The following is an 18,246-nucleotide window of genomic DNA, read 5'->3' as shown; positions in this document are numbered from 1 at the left end:
TCAGTTGTGATTGGCTACAAGCAGATGGGGATGGAGCAGCTTATCTTATTATGATCAGGGAAGGGTAGGTATAATTTGGGGGTAATAAGGCCTCTTTGGAGGTGGATCAGCAGAGTGGGGGCCCATGTGGAGCTCTGTGGCCAGGGTCTGGTAGCTGTGCCTCCATCACAGATCTGTGGTGTCCAGGCCAAGGTTGGTGAAGGCCAGCTCCTCCTTCTGCCCTGAGCCCGCCTTCCTCCCGGACAGCTCACTGTTCCAGGGCTCTGGATCTGGCCCCATGGGACCATTCAGGGGCTCCTTCTGTGGAAAGAGGGAGGGGAGGGGTCAGACCAGGGCAAAGATGGAGTGATCTCTCCAGTCCTTAGGAGAATGAATGGGCCTTCAAACTCACGACCAGATGGCTCCTTGGCTGGGGTCTCAGTTTCCTGACTCTGTCCCAGAGGCGGCCATGACTACTGGTGGTGCAGATGGGTTCAGGTGATGGGGTGGGCCTCAGGGGTCTACTCTAGCCTTTGTCTTGCCCACGAACATGGCGGCATTTTGGTCTTCTGCCAGGTCCTGAATAAGTCAGGCCCTGTGTCCTGTGCCAGAGCCAGTCAAGCCACAGTCCTTGCCACCTGTACCTCATGGCACGCACGGTGGGTGCTGGGCACAGCCATCCATGACCTGAGGTACTCATAGGACCCCCTGAGGGAGGGATAATGTCCCCCAGTTTACAGATGAGGAAACCGAGGCTTGGAAGGCTCTCTGGCCCAGAAGGGGCACAGCAAGGTTTGGACCGCTTGTCCTGCTGACTCTAAAGCCTGTCCACAACTTCACGCTGCCCCTGGTTGAATTTGGCAGGTCCTTCTGCCATCCCAGAGGGATACATCACACCCAGGTCCTGCCTGCTGGCCATCACGGCATACACTAACTTGTCTCCTGCCCTCCCTCTTCCCTCTCACCATGTGACATGTCACACTCACACCTTCACAAGACTCCCTCCTGTGGACCAGCCAGGCCCCCAGGCTCAGTTACTCCACCATGAGAACACCCATGGGAGCAAAGCCCCAACCACCACCACCACCTCCACCCTCCCTAGGGCTCACTAAGGGCTTTTTCCAGACTGGGGTTGTTCTGGTCCCTGGTAAACAGTGGAACATCTGAGGGGGTCCCAGGAGGAGCTAAACAGTCTGCCATGCTCCCCAGAGCCCTCCACACAGACCCCCATTGGGAACAGTTGGCACATTGCAGCCCAGGAAACATGGCCTGGCCTGGGAGATAGGAGACCTGGGTTCCGGGCTGCCCTGACCTTGCGAACTTTCTGATCTTGGGCAGTTCAACACCCCTCCCTGGCCTCGGTTGCTTGAAAAACTCAGACTGGATGAGCCCTCAGGTCTTTCAGACCTTCCACACAAACATTTATGGAAGGCTTAGGTGAGTCGGCACCAAGGGGTCTGTGGAAAAAGGCCCCACCTGCTTTCCACACTTGGAGACCTCAAGGCCCGCTTTCTGCCGCAGGATTCTCGGAGACTGAACCCCGCTCCCTGCCTTCGCAGGATTGGCTTTTTCCCGGCCTGAAGACTGAAGACGCTCAGTCCTCTGATCCTCCTCCCTCTCCAGACTCCCTGGGGGGTTCCCTGGCCCTCCCCAACCCCCAGGTCCAGCTCCACTGCTAGGGTCTCTGACTCCACTCCCCTCCCCACTCCACTCTCCTCCACTAGGGTCAACCTTAGCCTCCATTAGGGGCCACCTACCCAGTCACCGACTCCAGCCCGCAAGACTGTTTCCCTCCACCTAAGCGGGAGCTTTTGCTCCAAACCATCTTGAACCCAGAGATGAGCCATCCAACCAGAGGCCTCCAGCACTGCCTGGCGGCCTGAACCCCCATCCATCACCTTCATCCTTGGGGGCCCGTTTGGAGGCCTTCAGGTGACAGCCAGGTCCTTGGCAGCATTCTGGTATTTTAACACCTGTGAGAGGCTTTGGCTCACCAAGTCCTTTCAAGTAAGGGATCCTCAAGGGAAAATAAGTTGTGAAGCATGAGGCTCCCCTGATGGTCCAGTGATTAAGAATCCGCCTGCCAATGCAGGGAAATTAGGTTTGATCTCTGCTCCAGGAAAATCCCATATGTCTCGAGGCAACTAAGGCCCTGTGCCACAACTACTGAGCTGGCGCTCTGGAACCTGCAAACTTCAACTATGGCGTCTGTGTGCTGCAACTACTGAAGGCCGCTTGCCCTAGAGCCTGTGCTGTGCAACAAGAGAAACTACAACGATGAGATGCCCATGCACCACAACTAGAGAAAGCCCTCACACAGCAATAAAGACCCAGCACAGCCCAGATTCCTTACCAACTGAGCTATCAGGGAAGCCGCAGCACAGCCAATAACAAATAAATAAATTTTTTTTTTAAAGTAAAAGTCTTGAAGCATGAAGGGTGGCTGTGGATCCCCAAGAGGGCAGGGCTAGGCTGAGGGTAGGACCCAAAGTAGAGTGGATAAGGTGAATGGCGGGAGGATACCCATCCCTACACACACACACACACGCACACACACACACACACACACACACACACACAAAACCAGAGACTACCAAAGGTCAGTGGGCCTTAGAGCTTCTACTCCAGTGGTGGCTTTCAAAGTGGGAAGAAGAGGATAGTTGCTCCTGGTTCTGGCACCCCATCCCCCACCCAGCCCTCTGATCTACTTTCCCAGTTGCGAGGTTCTCACTCACCTGCACATTAGAATCCTAGGAGCTTTAGCAGCACCTTCCTTCCCAGGCCCACCCCAGCTGATCAGAATCTCTGGGCTGTGACCTGATACACTCACATCTAAAGAGCTCCCCATGTCAGCAGCCCAGGCTATGCAAATGCTTGATCTAACTGAACCAACTAGCATACTGAACAAACAATGGCGCTGTTGTTCACTCGAGCCTACCTTTGCTCTTCAGTTGGATTATGTTCATCTCTGGATCGCCTCTTCCCACCCCACCAGCTTTTATATAAAGGATATAAAGGGAAGGAACCAGATTTCTGAGCACTTGCTTTGTGCCAGATGGTTTTTATACCCACTCTTATTTCATCCTCAGAACAGTTTTGAATAGTTGGTGTTCTGATCCCCATTTATAGATTAGAAAACTGAGAACCAGAGGGAAGAAGTCACCCACCCAGGGTCACAGTGAATGAGTAGAGGAATAAGGATTGGGTCCCATTCCAAAGCTGTGGGATTTCCCAGGGCTGAGTGCAGAGACACCCATGTCAGCAGCAGGTCCCTCGAGCTCTGTCCTGAACCCCACCTCTTAAGAGAAGCACCCTAAGTCAGAAACCCCCGGTACCAACTCATCCCCCATCTTGCCTTGATTTCCTGCGTGCGGTTTTCCAGATCCACAGAATTGTCATCCAGGGAGTTGATGCTGTAGGGGAGACAATGGAGCTCAGATGGTTGGCAGGCCCAGTCCAACCTGTCTGTGGCCAACAACTTCCACTACCACCATCACCATCACCACCACCACCATCACCATCACCACCACCATCACCATCATCATCATCACCCTTCCCCACACCATGACTATTACCACCAACCAGCCTGGCTGCCAGGGGCACTGCTCACCTGATGTGGTCCAAGTCGCTGGAGGAAGATTGGGACTCAAAGCCCAGGTCCTTGGCTGGGAGGTTCAGCATGGGATTGGCCCTGGAGAGAAGGCCCAGTCCAGTAACCATGGGCTTAACCACCCCATGGGGTCTCTTACCCACCCTTTGATCCCCACTTACCTCTCAGTGTTGTACACATTAGTCCCAGGAATGGCAGAGCCTGGGGGCATCACCCCCACTGCTGTCTTCCGGGCCTCCTTGGCAGCTTTCACAGCCCGAAGCTTCCGCTGGTAGCTATGAGGAACCCAGAATGGAAGGTCACTACTTTCCCTATTCCCCTACTGTGTGCCCAGTACAGGCCCTGAGAATGTGATTTCACAACCACTTTGCTGGTGGAGTGTTAGCTCCATCTTACTGAGGGTAAGAATCACGGAAGGGAAATCATTGCTGAAGACCACACAGCTGATCAGTGGCAAAGCCTAGCATCACACCCAGGTATGTCTACTGCCTCCATATGCATTAGAAAGGGGGGAAAAAGCAGCATTTATTAAAGGCATAGCATGTGCCCCCGAGTCAGGCCACTGCCAGCCCACTGTCACCCTCAGGCACTGGCGGCAGCAATCCTAGGAGGGGTATGTTGGCATAAGCCCTTTTGCAGCTTGCTGCCTTAGAGCCCGCCTTACAGCCTGTAGACTCCAGGACTGGGCTGCCTCAGGCCAAACAACTGACAGGAAGGGAGCACCCCACTCATCAGCAGAAAATTGGATTAAGGATTTACTGAGCATGGCCCTGCCCAACAGAGGATGATTGGTGCCCAAATTTTCCCACAGCCAGTCCCTCCCATCAGGAAGTTTGCACAAGCCTCTTACCTTCTTCCATCAGAGTACAGACAGAAGAAGCAAGAACTACAGTCCCACAGACTCCAGAATGAAAACTATAATCACAGAAAGCTAACCAAAGTGATCACACAGATCACAGCCTGTGTAACTCAGTGAAACTACGAGCCATGCTGTGCAGAGCCACCCTAGACGGACAGGTCACGGTGGAAAGTTCTGACAAAACATGGCTCACTGGAGAAGGGAATGGCAAACCGCTCTAGTATGCTTGCCTTGAGAACTCCATGAACAGTATGAAAAGACAAAAAGATGTGAATAACACTGGAAGATGAGCCCCACCAGATTGGTAGGTGTCCAGAAAGCTACTGGGGAAGAGTGGAGAAATAGCTCCAGAAAGAATGAAGAGGCTGGGCCAAAGCACAACTGGCCCTCAGCTGTGGATGTGTCTGGTGGTGAAAGTAAACTCCGATGCTGTAAAGAACAATATTGCATAGGACCCTGGAATGTTAGGTCCATGACCATGGATGTGGTCAAGCAGGAGATGGCAAGAGTGAACATCGACATTTTAGGAATCAGTGAACTAAAATGGATAGGAACTGGCATATTTAAGGGTAAGAATCCCTTAGAAGAAATGTAATAGCCCTCATAGTCAACAAAAGAGTTCAAAATGCAGTACTTGCATGAAATCTAACAAAAAAAAAAAAAAAAAAAACAGAATGATCTCAGTTTGCTTCCAAAGCAAACTATTCAACATCACAGTAATCCAAGTCTATACCACAACCACTAATGCCACAGAAGCTGAAGTTGATCAGTTCTATAAAGACCTACAAGACCTTCTAGAACTAACAAAAAAGGGTGTCCCTTTCATCATAGGGGACTGGAATGCAAAGGTATAAAGTCAAGAGATACCTGGAGAAACAAGCAAGTTCGGCCTAGGAATACAAAATGAAGCAGGGCAAAGGCTAACAGAGTTTTGCCAAGAGAACATGCTGGTCATAGCAAACACCCTTTTCCAAAAACCCAAGAGTCATCCAAGAGATGACTCTACACGTGGACATCACCAGATGGTTAACACCAAAATCAGACTGATTATGTTCTTTGCAGCCAAAGATGGAGACGCTCTCTACAGTCAGCAGAAACAAGACCTGGAGCTGTGGCTCAGACCATAGGCTCCTTATTGCAAAATTCAGACTTAAATTGAAGAAAGTAGGGAAAACCATTAGACCATTCAGGTATGACCTAAGCCAAATCACTTACGATGATACAGTGGAGGTGATGAGTAGATTCAAGCGATTAGATCTGGTAGACAGAGTGCCTGAAGAACTATGGATGGAGGTTTGTAACACCGTACAGGAGGCAGTGACCAAAACCGTCCCCAAGGAAAAGAAATGCAAGAAGGCAAAGTTGTTGACTGAGGAGGCCTAACAAATAGCTGAGAAAAGAAGAGAAACTAAAGGCAAAGGAGAAAAGGAAGGATATACCCATCTGAATGCAGAGTTCCAGAGAATAGCAAGGAGAGATGAGAAAGTCTTCCTAAGTGAACAACACAAAGAAATAGAGGAAAACAGTAGTATGGGAAAGATTAGAGATCTCTTTAAGAAAATTAGAGATACCAAGGGAACATCTCATGCAAAGATGGGCAAAATAAAGGACAGAAATGTCAAGGGCCTAAAAGAAACAGAAGAGTTTAAGAAGAGGTGGCAAGAATACACAGACCTCTACAAAATGGTCTCAGTGACCTGGATAAGCTTGATGATGAGATCACTCATCTAGAGCCAGACATCCTGGAGTGTGATGCCAAGTGGGCCTTAGGAAGCATTACTATGAACAAAGCTAGTGGAGGTGATGGAATTCCAGCTGAGGTACTTCAAATCCTAAAAGATGATGCTGTTCAAGTACCGTACTCAATATGTTAGCAAATTTGGAAAACTCAGCCACAAGTGGCCACAGTACTGGAAAAGGCCAGTTTTCATTCCAATCCCAAAGCAAGGCAATGGCAAAGAATGTTCAGACTACCATACAGTTGTGCTCATTTCATGCGCTAGCAAGGTAATGCTCAAAATCCTTCAAACTATGCTTCAAAAGCATATAAACCAAGAACTTCCAAATGTACAAGCTGGTTTTAGAAAAGGCAGAGGAACCAGATATGAAATTGCCAACATCCACTGGATCATAGAGAAAGCAAGGAAATTCCAGAAAAACACCTACTTCTGCCCCATTAACTAGGCTAAAGCCTTTGACTATGGATCACAACAAACTGTAGAAAATTCTTAAAGAGATGGGAATACCAGATCACCTTACCTGCCTCCTGAGAAACCTATATGCAGGTCAAGAAACAGCAGTTAGAACAACGGACTGGTTCAAAATTGGGAAAGGAGTACATAAAGGCTGTATATTGTCACCCTGCTTATTTAACTTATATGCAGAGTACATCACATGAAATGCCAGGCTGGATGACTCACAAGCTGGAATCAAGATTGCTGGGAGAAATTTAAACAACTTCAGATATGCAGATGATACCACTCTAATGGCAGAAAGCAAAGAGGAATTAAAGAGCCTCTTGATGAAGGTAAAAAGAGGAGAGTGAAAGAAAGCTGGCTTAAAACTCAATGTTCAAAGAATGAAGATCATGGCATCCAGTCTCATCACTTCATGGCAAATAGATGGGGAAAAAGTGGAAACAGTGACAGACTATTTTCTTGGGTTCCCAAATCACTGTGGACAGTGACTGCAGCCATGAAATTAAAAGACACTTGCTCCTTGGAAGAAAAGCTATGACCAATCTAGACAGCATATTAAAAAGCAGAGACATCACTTTGCCGACAAAAGTCTGTGTAGTCAAAGCTATGGTTTTTCCTGTAGTCATGTATGGATGTGAGAGTTGGACCATAAAGAAGGCTGAGCACTGAAGAATTGATGCTTTTGAACTGTGATTCTGGGGAAGACTCTTGAGAGTCTTAGAATGCAAGAAGATCAAATCAGTCAATGCTAAAGAAAATCAACCCTGAATACTCATTGGAAGGACTGATGTTGGAGCTCCAATACCTTGGCCACCTGATGCAAAGAGCTGACTCATTGGAAAAGACCCTGATGCTGGGAAAAATTGAAGGCAGGAGGAGGAGGCAACAGAGGATGAGATGGTTGGATGGCATCACCGACTCAACGGACATGAGTTTGAACAAACTCTGGGAGATAGTGAAGGACAAGGAAGCCTGGGGTGCCGCAGTTCATGGGGTTGCAGACAGTCAGACAAGACTGAGTGATTGAACAACAGCAACATATGCCAGATGTCTGCTGGTATGAGACGCACATGGATCCCTGAAATGATTTGGGGAATGTAGCATCAAGCCTATTCTGCAAATGAGGAAACTGAGGCTTGGGAAGGGGAGATGACCTACCCAAGGGGTCATAAGGAGTCACTGGGGATTGAATACAGATGTACCTGACACCTAAGCCCCAGGTCTCTCTACCCCTAGATATCTTGGGTGGTGAGAGAGGGGAGGTTGGAGACACAGAGGGTGATGGGAGCAGCACCTCTTCTGGGTACACATGATGATTGTGCTAAAGATCACAATGACCAGCAGCAAAGCCACTCCCAGTCCTATGGTGACGTTGCGGAGTGTGTCCGGTGACTCCGACTCTTGGCTCTCCTGGGAGCCCTGGAGAAGAAGGAATGTGATGGGAGGAGGCTGTGGGGTCAGTCTCCCGCCTTCCTGCTCCCCCATTACCTCTGTCCTGCCAACACTCACCAGTACCACCAGCCCCAGCTGCAGCAGCTGCGTCAGGGAGTCCTGGTCATTCCGGATCATCCTGGCCACAAAGCCCCACTCAGGCCCGAGGGACATTGGCATCCCCAGGCTTCTTGCTTACCCTCCTGCCCACCCCAAGGGCAGCCCCACTCACATATTCAGCTGGTCAAGGGTCAAGGCCGACCCATTTGAGAAGACAAAATAGGCATCAAGGTAGGAACGTCCTCGGGCCCTGGAATGGGGCAGAGGTGAAGCCCACAGCCCAGGACCACCCAGCCACAGCCCTGCTGCTGTTCCTCTCTTCCTTGCCCCATCCACCGAGTGGGCACTCACCGAACTGGGGAGGCTATGTCCTGAATGTCCACAATGTAGACAGTAGTCCTGGTTGCCTGAGCAAGAGCCCTGCAAAGGGGGCAGATGTCACGGAGGGCTGGGGTAGGGCCCTTAGCCCAGGCCTGTGGCCAGGGCTCTGGCAGTGAAATTAGGGATTGTGTGAGGGTCACCTCCTCTGGACAGCTCCACTGGCTAAGCAAGTAGCACTCTTGCACAAATTAGACAAGGAAGCCCCTTCCTTTAGGACTGGGTTTATAGTTTAGCAAGCAGAGTGCCCTTGTGCAGTGTACTGCCTTTGCAGCTGTATGTGGCAGCCCTATTTAGGTCTGTCTCTGCCCAGCCAACCACAGGCTTCTGGGGGCATGCAGAATGGAAGTGCAGGAACAGGTATAGGGTCAAAGACAAGGACCAGATCAAACGTGGGTCACAGACAGGGTTGAAAGATATTCCATTCAGATTTCTGTCAGGGACTAGGCTCCCAAGCCCTGTTCTTCCCCACAGGCTACCCACCCCCCTGGCTCCCGAGACCTACGCCTTAATCTCTTCCGAGTTGGCGCCCACCTCCTCCTTGCTCAGTGAGAACTGCAGCCTCACACGGTAACTCTGGTCCACGGTGAAGAGCTATGGGAGGGGGACGTGGGGAAGATGAGACGCAAGGGACCCTGGGGCCGGCAGAGGGCGCTGGGAACTGAGCCAGAACCTAACACTCACGTTTAGGGTGATGCTGGCTTCCTGGGCAAGACCCTCAGAAGGATTGTCTTGGGCCTTGACCGTCACTTGGTAGGTGCCTTGGAGAGTGGAATCAAGGCTGGTCAACAGGCTACGGAAGGTAGGAGGGCACCACTCAGTTCTGAAACCCAAGCTGGAGTCCTCTCAGAACCTCCCTGGACCCCTCCTAGGATGGGGAACTCACTGCCCTGAGGCCCCGCTTGGCTCCCCCACCCCTGTCCAGGGGCTGCCCGCAGTTACTCAATGTTGCCAGTGAACACACTGGCCTCCGAGGAAGTGGAGACCCGGAAGAAGCCCTGGAAAGCGGTCACGGCCCCGTCCTTAGCGATGAAATCCACTTGAAGGATGGAGAACAGGATGGCCGCGTTGTTCCCTGAGTCGTCATCTCTGGCCTGGGAGCAAGACGGAGTGAACAAACTCTGGCAGCTGGGCCAGGCCAGGCACCCCTCCATCCCCAGCAGGAATCTGAAGCTAGGGTAGCCTGGGAGCCTGGCCCCTCCATGACCTCTATTGGCCTTCCCCAGGCCACTGACCAAATGCTTTAAACAAACAGTGTTTGAACATGTCCCTGCTTCAACTCAACAGGTCACTGCCCAAGTCTCTCCCGGGTAGAAGGTTACCCTGGGAAGGTCCCTCCTCTCACTTCCATACACGCACAAGCCTAGGGACACTCACTTGTCCTGAGCACCTACTGTGTACCAAGCACCTTCCCCCAGACCCCTCCTTTCAGTGCTTGCTAACAGGAGTATGAATTCCCCCAGCAGACCATGAAATGAGGCATTTTTATTCACTCTAGTGCCTTTTGGAGAAGAATACAACCAACACATAGAGCTGTGAGGCCACTGATGTCACTGTTCAGGATGAGGCTAAAGCTGGTGTTGATGTTTCAAAAGGGAGTTGGTTTAAAGAAAATTGCTCAAAGCCAGGGCCACACTCCTGACGCTGGAATGAACGTCTTCAGCCAGGGCTGAAGATTGGAAAACTGACCATTTGAGCCTAGAAAGAACCTAGAGAGGAAGAATTGCATGCGTGCTAAGTGGCTTCAGTCGTGTCCAACTCTCTGCGACCCCATGGTAGCCTGCCAGGCTCCTCTGTCCATGGGATTCTCCAGGCAAGAATACTGGAATGGGTTGCCATGCCCTCCTCCAGGGGATCTTCCCAACCCAGGGATCAAACCCACATCTTTATGTCTCCTGCATTGGCAGGCGGGTTCTTTACCACTGGCACCACCCGGGAAGCCCCAGAAAGGGAGAATTACTATTCCCCTTTTATGGGAGGACACTGGGGTTCTGACAGAGACCTATCCTCCCCAGGGCACATTCGGCTGTAAGTGGGGAGGGCCAGAGCCATCCGTCTCCACCCCCATGCCCTTTCCATAACTCAAGGAGGGCCACCCACATATAAAACGCCTGAACCCTAAGGAGTTACCGCCAAGGGCTGACAGCTTCTTGTCTGGAAGGGAAAGTGAGTTCCAAAAAGGCACAGCAGCTCCCCAGCTCAGTTAAAAGGCCTGGCCAGGCCCAGGCCCCAGGGCTGTGGGGGAGACCTCAGCCCTTACCCACTGCGGGCACAGCCACCACCCTCTAATATAAACATAGCCACTGCCATAAAAATTGAAAGCATTTTTGCAGCTTGCTCTGGAAATTATTTAATATGAGGAACTTGTTTAATTTTCAGTTATTGTGATTTCTCTGTAATAGTCCAGAATTCTGAAGAAAAACACTGCAAGTGGTTTTTAAGGTCATGAATTTTTTATAAATACCACATTTAACAATTAATGGAGTTTAATGATATCAATTAAGCAGGTGCTTCGTTTCCATTCCAGAGAGTTAATACATTTTCTTTCTAGTGTTAAAACATTTGGAGAATGGCTGAAAGACCTAAAGGCCTGGGCCCTGTGTCTCCTGGGGCTAATGTGACTGACAAAGGCTGAAGCCAAGGACTTACCCGGACAGACGCCACCTGCTGGTTGGGCAATACGAGTTCTGGGATAATCACTGCAAGTGTAGACGGGAAGAGGTCAGTGGCGTCAGGGCCAGTGCCCCCTTGGCCAACTGCTGACCATAATAAGCCCAGCTCGGGGCTCATCCCTCCAAACCTGCCCTTAAGCTCTGCCAGACCCCCACTACAGCTACCCCTGAGCCACTAGTTAGCAGGTCCTCCACCTCCCATTGGAGAAGGAAATGGCAACCCACTCCTGTGTTCTTGCCTGGAGAAGAACAGGGATGGGGGAGCCTGGTGGGCTGCCATCTATGGGGTCGCACAGAGTCGGACATGACTGAAGCGACTTAGCAGCAGCAGCAGCAGCAGCCACCTCCCATTGTGCAGATGGGGAAACTGAGGCCCAGAGAAGGAGGGCCGGGCCCAGGGTCAGATGTGAGTTGGGACAGAGATAGAGTGAAAACTCAGGTCTCTCCTCCTGTTGAATCCCTGAGAGAGAGGCAGGGCTGGAGGTCTTCCTCCCTTTTCAGGGGCACACCTGGGGGTCTGAGCAGCATCTGTGGGAGCTGCCCAAAGGTAGTTCTGGCAGAGTACAGGGGAGGAAGGGTCTTGCAGCTTACCAAAAGTCTTATCCTCAGGCAGAAAGTAAGGTGCATTGTCATTCACATCCTCGATGGTGATGGGGAGGCTTCCTAGAGGGAAAAGATTGGCTGGCTTTGGTCTCTAAGTAAGGCTTGACCCACAAAGCCTGGTCCTCAGGCTTGTTCCCAGCAGCCTCCCTACCATGCATCTCCCATGCTCAGGCCGCTCCCCTACTAACTCAGCCTCCTCTGGCCTGTGTAGGAGGGAGCATCCTCCCCAGACCTCAGAGAGGATAAGCAACTTGTCCAAAGTCACACAGTGAGGCCACTGGGCCAGGACTGAGCCCAGCCCAGGTATGTGCCACCCGGCCGCAACATTATTCTGACCCTGCTTAGCTGTGTAAGCTAGATTATTGAACTGCACACTCTGTACCTCAGTTTCCTCATCTATAAAATTGTCTAGGGCTCAATTACCACATGGATTGTGTGGCAGTAAAATGGTGAAATGCTTGCAAGGTGCCTAGCATAGGCTGGGCTGTAGTAAGGATTCAGTATATGCTGGCTGTTGATGTGACTGTTATTGCTGCTGCTGCTGCTGCTGCTGCTGCTGCTGCCGCTGCTAAGTCGCTTCAGTTGTGTCCGACTCTGTGCGACCCCATAGACGGCAGCCCACCAAGCTCCCCCGCCCGTGGGATTCCCCAGGCAAGAACACTGGAGTGGGTTGCCATTTCCTTCTCCAATGCATAAAAGTGAAAGTGAAGTCACTCAGTTGCATCCAACACTCCGCAACCCCATGGACTGCAGCCCACCAGGCTCCTCCATCCATGGGATTCTCCACGCAAGAGTACTGGAGTGGGTCGCCATCGCCTTCTGTGTCAGAGGTGGGATCTGAGCACACACCTGGCTCTGAAGCGTCTCTTTACACTGCCTCTCAGCATCACAGCATCAAGTGCTAAAGTCCCTTGGACAACAAGGAGATCAAACCAATTGATCTTAAAGGAAATCAACCCTGAATACTCGTTGGAAGGACTAATGCTGAAGCTGAAGCTCCAGTATTTTGTTCATCTGATGCGAACAGCCAACTCATTAGAAAAGACCCTGATGCTGGGAAAGATTGAAGGCAGGAGGAGAAGAGGGAGTCAGAGGATGAGATGGCTGGATGGCATCACCAACACAATGGACATGAACTTGGGCAAATTTGGGGAGATGGTTAGAGAGAGGGAGGCCTGGCATGCTGCAGTCCATGGGGTCGCAAAGAGTCAGACATGACTGGGCAACTGAACAACAGCATGCCAAGCACTGCACTCAATGCCTTCCATACATATTCTCAGGTGCTCTTCACAGGCAACCTACTACCCAGCTCCACTTGACCGATGCGGCAACTCAAGCTCAGGGCAGTGTCGTGACTTTCCCAGGGGCACAGCTCGTTGGGGCTGGAGCCAGGATTGAACCCAGACCTTACAAATTCCAGTTCTTCCCCACAGCCCCTGTGTTGCAGCCTGCTGAGCCCTGCAGGCCAGACTGCCTCACCATTGTCACTGTAGGCCTGGAAGCGGGGGTCTGTTGTGACGTCATAGGCCCGCACGACCAGCGTGACCAAGTCACAGGCCTCATAGTCGATGGCCTCGCTCTGGTTGATGAACACCGAGCCGTTGGCCAGCACAGAGAACCAGCCGTGGCACAGGCTGCCCACGTCAACTCCAGCCTTGGTGCAGATGACATTCACAAGCTGTACCTCCACCTGGGACATGGTATCCCTGTCCTGGGCCACCACGTTGCCCAGGATGCCGTGCTGTGAGCCATTCTCAGCCACCCGGATGCCCTGGAGCGAGGCTGAGTCCAGGGTGGGGGGCACGTCATTCACGTCCTCCACAGCCACAAGCACTTCTGCTGTAGTCTCATGCCCCTGGGCGTCCACGTTCTCCGCGCTCACGATCAGACTGAAGGAGGCCTGTGTCTCGTAGTCCAGGCTCACATCCGAGGGCAACGAGAGGCGGCCTGCTGCCTGCCCAGACCCCAGCACCGAGCCTCGGACCATGAAGTTGTTGGCGCCGCTCCCTGACAGGCTGAAGCTGATGCGGTTGTTGGCTTCCGTCTGGTCTGCATCCCAGGCCTCCACCACGCCCACCTGCACTTCTGTAGATGAGGGGCAGAGTGCAGAGAGACGCCCAGCCCGGCAGCCACCGGGGGCATCCTCCATCCTCACCCGCCTTGGGGGCCTCAGGCCTGCCCTTGACTTACCCAGGGAGCCCCAGGGAGGACTTACCTGGGTCTCTCTCCCTCACCCAGAAGGAATATCTGGACTGGTTGAAGATGGGCAGATTATCATTGATGTCCTGCAGACAGAGGCAGTTCTGAGCCCAGGGAACTCAGGCCCCCAGGTTGGGCATCCCCAGACACAGCCTGAGAAGCCAATATTTCCCCTGACCTGCAGCCCATTCTCTCTGTCCATCTCCTCAGACAGCGCTGCCCACTTCAGAGATGATGAAACAGACTTCAGGAGAACAGAGCTAGCCCAGACCCCGCCCCCGTGGGGCTCCGAGGTCCGTGGCAGGCCCTCTGAAGTTGGTACACACTTTGTTTCCCTGTCCACCACTCACAGCTGTCTCAGACCCTGCTCTCCAGAAGGATGGTTCTGCATCCCCACCTGTGTCCCTGCCTGGCCCAGCTTCACTCCCCATCTCTCGGATTTACTGTGTTGGTCCCAATACCACCGTGATCCCACAAATGCCCAAGTTTTTCCTGGTCCCCTCCTTCCTCCTGTCCCTCCTACCCTTGGTTGGCCCCACCACACTTGCTCTGAGCTCAGGTGGGGAGGCGCTGGGGGCATATGCCAGGGCTGGACCTGGTCCTGCCCTCGGATGCCCACTGCGTTCTGTTCTCGCCTTCCCTTCCCAGTGGCCTCTCCCATGCAGAGTGCTGCCTCCGTGTGACAGCGTCAGGCCAACTCCGCCTGCACCTCCTCCCCTGACGCTGGTATGCTGAGTGCTCTTGGCTCTCCGGGTCCTTCCCCAGGGCAGCCCATGGACTTCTGCTTTCAGCTTTTACTAAACGGTAGGAACATCTTTGAAAACCAGAGCCTTCTCCTTCTTAACCAGACGGAATTTCTGATGGAGATTTCCCAGAGATGGCATCACTGCCCCATGTCCATGGCCAGCTGCCTTCTCAAGGTCATCCTCACAGGAGGAGCTACAAGCACAGCTCCAAGTTCAACCCGGCTCCACCTCTTCCTCGTGGTGTGACTCTGACCTCCCTGGGCCTCAGTGTCTTCATCTGCAGATTGGGGTCGTCATCCCTACTCACAGGGCTCATGGGTGTGACAGAAGCTTGATGGCTCAAGAAAGGCAGTTTTGCTTTTTTTCCTTCTTTGTGGCCTATTCTCCCCAACCCCCAAAGACAGCTGGTGAGTCCTCACCTGGCTTCCGTTCCTGTTTTCCTTGATGTCTCATTCTGATCCTTGTAGGAAAGTGTCACATCCCAACCCAGTGGGAGACAGGGCTGCTGTGTGCAGGGGCACGGGCTGTGCGCTGCAAAACCCACGGGGGCGCCAACTACGTCATGGACATGAGGTGCTTGTGAGGGGACAGCAGCCTTAGAACCAGACAGACTGGATTCAAAGCCCCATTCTGTGACCCAGGCAAGCTACTGAACCTCTGTGCGCCTTAGTTTTTTGATCAACATGACGGAGCTAACCCCCTCTGCCTCGCAAGGCCAGGTGTGCACTGAGTGTTTTCTCCAGGCCAGGCATTCTTTGCAACACTTTCCATTTATTAACTCATATTATTTTCATCCCCATTTTACAGATGAGGAACTTGAGGACACAGGGAGGCTCACTGATTGCCTAAGGTTACACAACCAATGAGCCAGGACTCTAACCCATCAGCTTGGCTCCAGAACTCTTTTACCCACCATATTCAGTTCAGTTCAGTTCAGTTCAGTCGCTCAGTTGTGTCCGACTCTTTGCGACCCCATGAATCACAGCACGCCATATTGCAAGGGCAGAAATGTGATTTGGGTGGACAGGAGGGAGAACAGGCCACCTTCTCGGGAGCCTCCCAATACGGGGTTCATCCCAAACCCCGTCCCTGGCTAAGCCGGGCCTTACCTCCACAGTGATGGTGACGCTGACAGTGGTCCAGAGGGCAGGTTCGCCAGAGTCAGACACGTTCACGCTCAGCACGATGCGGCCCCCCAGAGTAGGGTTGATGGCCTCTCGGTCCAAGGGCCCCAGGTTTCTGAGGATGCCTTTGTCAGGGTCCACTGAGAAGTTGTGGCTGTAGAGGCTGGGCAGGAGGCTGAAGTGCAGCAGGCTGTTGTTGGTGTCTGGCTGGTCATTGTCATGAGCCTGGGCAGGTACACAGGGTTGGGATGCCCGCCATGAGGTGCTTGCCCACCCATGGGCCTCCACCTCTTAAAATCAGAGGGATGCTCCCCAATTCCCAGCCCCTGTCTCCCAGCCAAGAGGACAGGACCAACAAGAGCTTGCAAGAGCTTCTGAGGTCTTAAACACTGAGGTCATTCCTTCATCCCACACATGTTTACCTACCACATGCCCAGCCCTGTTCTAGGAACTGGGACTAGAGCTGTGATCAAGACAGTTCCCGTATGGAGCTGATATTCTAGTGAGGTGAGAGGTATGGGGCAATATACTACAGACAGTCAAAAGTAAAAATAAACCAACAGAAGTAAGTGTAAGGGAATTCTGTGGTGGCCTGGTGGTTACGATTCTGGACTTTGCCTCCTGGAGCCCTGGGGGGGTGGGGGGGTGGGGGGGTGGGGGTGGGGGTGGGGGGGTGTGGGGGGAGGGACTGAGATCCCACAGGCCACGTGGTGCAGCCAAAAAAAGTAAGTGTGAAGTCCAACAAGATTCTGATTCATCATGACTACTTCGGTGCTTTCTTATTTTTTTTAAGTAGCTGAAATTCCTCACCCAATCTGTGTGTGTGTGTATTCCTGTCCTGCCAGGCTCCTGAGCACACGCTTGGTGTGCCTTTAGGGTGACTGGGCACAGAGAGCCCAGGAGGCTCTCCCCTGCCATCAGGGCTTTGCGCACACACACGGATGCCTTCTACGCCGTGTCTGCTTGGCTCCAGGCCAGGCTGGTCCCTCCGCTGGGCTTTCCCCCTGTGCCGCCTTGTACACAGCACAAGAGACACCCTTGCAGGATGGGCTGCCACCCTCCCTGGAAGCAGGACTTACAGTGAATTCATCTCGGAGGACCCAGGGCTCAGCAAAGGGCCTGTTGCATGTAGGTGCTGAGCAAATGTGGCTTTGAATCCAGAGCTGGGCTAGTCTGACTCGGACCCAATTCTTTCATCTCCTCCCTGCACACCGCCACCTTCAGCTCTTTTTGTTTCAGATCTGTCGGGATCTCGTTTATGAAATGAAAAACTCTGGTTGTTCATCCCTCAGCACTCTGAACTCAGGCCGGCTGATTCACCAAGCACTTCTCAGGGCTGAAACCAGGCACTGTGGTTCCAGCAGCATACCTGAGATGCTCTGGCCCCAAAGAGTTCTCAGACCAGCGTGAGAAGCATTGAGGTGCATGGAGAAAGACCCAGGTTTCAGCACTGCCACTGGCTGGCTGTACAACCACAGAAAAGTCACTTAACCTCTTTAAGCCTGTTTCCTCCTTCTGTGAAATGGGGACCATCAGAACAGCTACTTCACAAGGTTGTCAAGAGATCAGGAAACCACAAGCCCCAGAAAGACGGGAGGGCCCCGTGGCCACGTGACTGTCATTCTGAAGATTTTGTTTCCTGCTTCTCACAAGACCTCCTTATAGATGATTCAGTGCAGGAGCTTCTCCCCAGCCTTCCTCTGGAGCCAACAGTTGGTTCTTATCTCCTCGTCTCTGAGAATCTGGCCACTGGTCTCATTTCCATTTTTGCTCTGGCCATTATGAAGCTGAGAACTGAGTTTTCAGCCCTCTCCTAGCAATTGTATGGCTTTGGGTTTAACCCTACCTTTGTGCTTATACCACCTGGTAGCTCAGATGGTAAAGAATCTCCCTGTGATGCAGGAGACCTGGGTTCAATCCCTGGGTCAGGAAGATCCCATGGAGAAGGGAATGGCAACCCATTCCAGTATTCTTTCCTGGAGAATTCCAGGGATAGAGGAGCCTGACAGGCTACAGTCTATGAGGTCACATAGAGTTGGACAGGATTTGTGTTTATTTTCTCTTTTTCTTCATTTCTTTTATGATACTTTTAAATCTAAGCCTCCCAAATCCTTTTTGGAGTGAGGCCGGGACCTGCATTTTAAAGAGCAGTGTGGTTTTTGAGGGTTCGCTCTGTGCTAGCCGGCACTTTATATCCTTTATGACCCTGGGAATAAGTTCTATGATTGACCTTATTTTCCAAAGAAGAAATGGAGGCCCAGAGAGACTGGAGTGACTTTCTCAGGGCCACACAGCAGAGCCCAGATTCCAGCACAGGGCCAGCATGGCAACAGAGCCAGGCTTGGTGCCCTGGGCCTCTTCCCTCCACCCCCCACTAGTTTCAGGCC

At 52.3% G+C, this 18,246-nt stretch overlaps 1 protein-coding gene across 3 annotated transcripts in view; it reads right to left on the bottom strand.

The window, feature by feature from the left end:
- Window positions 1–25: 25 nt before the first annotated feature.
- Window positions 26–18,246, bottom strand: part of CDHR2 (cadherin related family member 2) — a 45,849-nt gene continuing 27,628 nt past the window's right edge. For 2 of the 3 annotated variants that reach the window (XM_042250344.1, XM_004008702.5), the window contains 16 exons: window positions 15,845–16,084; window positions 14,006–14,075; window positions 13,270–13,875; window positions 11,779–11,850; window positions 11,165–11,214; window positions 9,458–9,609; window positions 9,200–9,308; window positions 9,021–9,109; window positions 8,489–8,557; window positions 8,310–8,387; window positions 8,156–8,216; window positions 7,941–8,065; window positions 3,751–3,864; window positions 3,590–3,670; window positions 3,335–3,392; window positions 26–300 (listed from right to left, as the gene is read on the bottom strand). In XM_042250344.1, coding sequence (XP_042106278.1) covers window positions 166–300; window positions 3,335–3,392; window positions 3,590–3,670; window positions 3,751–3,864; window positions 7,941–8,065; window positions 8,156–8,216; window positions 8,310–8,387; window positions 8,489–8,557; window positions 9,021–9,109; window positions 9,200–9,308; window positions 9,458–9,609; window positions 11,165–11,214; window positions 11,779–11,850; window positions 13,270–13,875; window positions 14,006–14,075; window positions 15,845–16,084 — 2,109 coding nt within the window. In that variant the 3' untranslated portion in view covers window positions 26–165. Of the gene's footprint in view, window positions 2,060–3,334; window positions 3,393–3,589; window positions 3,671–3,750; window positions 3,865–7,940; window positions 8,066–8,155; window positions 8,217–8,309; window positions 8,388–8,488; window positions 8,558–9,020; window positions 9,110–9,199; window positions 9,309–9,457; window positions 9,610–11,164; window positions 11,215–11,778; window positions 11,851–13,269; window positions 13,876–14,005; window positions 14,076–15,844; window positions 16,085–18,246 lie in introns of all 3 variants that reach the window. The other variant, XM_042250345.2, reaches the window with a different exon arrangement.

This window comes from Ovis aries, chromosome 5, assembly GCF_016772045.2.
Source record: "Ovis aries strain OAR_USU_Benz2616 breed Rambouillet chromosome 5, ARS-UI_Ramb_v3.0, whole genome shotgun sequence".
NCBI classification, from domain to species: Eukaryota; Metazoa; Chordata; class Mammalia; order Artiodactyla; family Bovidae; genus Ovis; species Ovis aries.
This window is presented reverse-complemented; position numbering and strand designations above follow the sequence as displayed.